Below are 2,228 nucleotides of genomic sequence, written 5' to 3'. Positions count from 1 at the left end.
ACATGAATTATATGGTTTCGGGATCAGCTATCGGATGATGGAGATACATGGTCAGGAGGAGATCCTACTGTGTTGAGAGGTACTGATTTGTTTGCCACAGATTCTTATCCTTTATATAAACAGAAGCTGGGGAGCGAAGTTGCTCGACCAAAAAAGGCTTTGTTTGGGAGTAAAAGTGCTCAAAGTCGTTCATTTAGAGTCCCTCAGAGTGAAAAAGAAGATGAGTCACTTGAGGGAATTCAAATAAACACTCTCCGATTAAAGAAGAGCATTGCTTCATTTCAAGAAGATAAGTATCCACCTGGAAAGAATTTCTGCTCAGATGCTGTAGATGTTTCAGATGCATCTCCTCGTGGAACTAGCATGAGAAAGTTTTCCCCACCTTTTGTACCAAATGCCTGGAGGCGACTATCTGTGCCTGTGGAGCTAAATAAAGCTCGGTTGGATTTCTCGGAGGAAGAAGATGAAGAAGAAACAGGGAAATGGGAATCTGAAATGACTCAAGAACGTGAGCTGCCAGATAATGATTATGTTTCTGGTGATAATGGAGAAAGAAATGAGGTCTTACTGAGATCAAATCCTTCATCTAGTGGTTACGATGATTATAATGATGATGACGACGAAAGTAGTGAAGAGGAAGAAGCTAATAACAAAAGAGCTCATGTTTTGGACAAAACTGATGATATGGGTGCTGAGTTCTACCAGTCAGACAGTCCACCATCTATTGAAATCTTACCCAGAGAGCGAGCAATGTATTACTCCGAAGTTGGGAATATGATTTACGGGCAAACCTCTTGCAAGGAGAATGAAAGGCTTGATTCTGTAGTTGGACAAGGAAGCTTATTTGTAGAGGTTGATACCATTCCTATTCCAGGACCTCCAGGATCATTTTTACCAAGTCCTCGAGATATGGGTTTTGATGAGAATCTTGGGAACTCGTCGGTTATCACAAGCCAGGTTCAGTCTTCCATGGATCAGCTTGACAGAAACTCATCTGAATCACCTGTTTCCGCAGTTTCAAACTTTGCAGCTGGTAGATTGAATTTTCCAGCAGAGTTATCTTCTACTTTCCGAGAAAATTTCTCACCGGATATTGCCATGTCCTACTCAACAACCTCGATGGGCTTTTGTGTTCCATCTCATCATGGGACAACCGAGGCTGAGCCAATTACCATTGACAAGACAACATTACCTTCCAGATTTAGAAACAATGATCAAGAGTCTTGTTGTTGCCAAAGAAAAGAGAGAATCTCCGAGGGCATTACTCGGAATCATCAAGGATCTCACTTGCTGCAGCGAAGAGCAGCTTCTTCGTCAATCACGATGAACTTAACTAATTCACCCACACGTTTGGATCCAAATCATCCATTTGAGCAGTCACCATACAAGATCCAACAAGCTTTGGATCTCCAGAGTAAGTTCTCCAGCAGAACGAATCCCAACGCCGTTGTGCCTCCAAGTCCTTCTAACCCGGTTTTAAGGTTAATGGGAAAAGACTTGATGGTCATGAACCAAGGAGAAGCAGATGAAGAAGCATCCCGGTCTAGCTTAACACCAACCCCTCAGTTTGTTGATCCTCCTTGTGGTGGAACTGGCTTATACTTCAACACAGGTCTCTATTTAAGAAACAGTTTCGAGTCAACACAACAACCACAAGCCCAAACCCAACCACAACCACAACCACAAGCTGCAGCATTCAGAAACAATTTTGATCATGTAAGATACTTTTCTCCGAGCTAGTCACCGTAAAGTTTCGACCTTGATGCAGTGTAAGAAGCAGCCGAGAAGTGGGTTCTCTTCGAAAACCGATCATCAAACATGGATGCATTCGGGTTTTAAGGTATCTACGGCATTTTCTATGCTTCATCTCTTTCTGCAGAGACTTTGTGTAGTTACTGTTTACAAAAGAAAAAGCAAACACTTGAAAATAACAAACACTCTGTAGAAGGATAAGTAACTTAAGGCTTTTATTGCCACCAAAGTTATCAAGTTATAGTTTATCTTTAACTTTTGGCTATTGTCAATGTTTTAAATGGTAATAATCCTTTTCTTCCACAAATTGCAGTAGAACTCAATCTTATAAAGCATCAAAGATGAGTAACTTTAGGCTTTTATTGCATGCAACCAAAATTGTCTAAAAGGTCAAAAGTTAGGGTGAAATCATGAACCTTAGACCAATATGGTTTTAACTAGATTAAAATAACCAAAAACTAATTAAAAATAGAATC

General features: G+C 40.5%; 1 protein-coding gene across 1 annotated transcript in view; it reads left to right on the top strand.

Moving 5' to 3' along the window:
- The window catches only part of LOC9298816, a 4,853-nt gene extending 2,837 nt beyond the window's left edge, over positions 1 to 2,016 (top strand). The window contains exon 5 of the mRNA XM_021016760.1: positions 27 to 2,016. Coding sequence (XP_020872419.1) covers positions 27 to 1,740 — 1,714 coding nt within the window. The 3' untranslated portion in view covers positions 1,741 to 2,016. The remainder of the gene's footprint in view (positions 1 to 26) is intronic.
- Positions 2,017 to 2,228: the final 212 nt, after the last annotated feature.

The sequence above is a fragment of the Arabidopsis lyrata genome (assembly GCF_000004255.2).
Source record: "Arabidopsis lyrata subsp. lyrata unplaced genomic scaffold ARALYscaffold_191, whole genome shotgun sequence".
Lineage (NCBI taxonomy): Eukaryota > Viridiplantae > Streptophyta > Magnoliopsida > Brassicales > Brassicaceae > Arabidopsis > Arabidopsis lyrata.
Note: the sequence above shows the minus strand (reverse complement) of the source record. Positions and strands in the feature narration are given on the sequence as shown.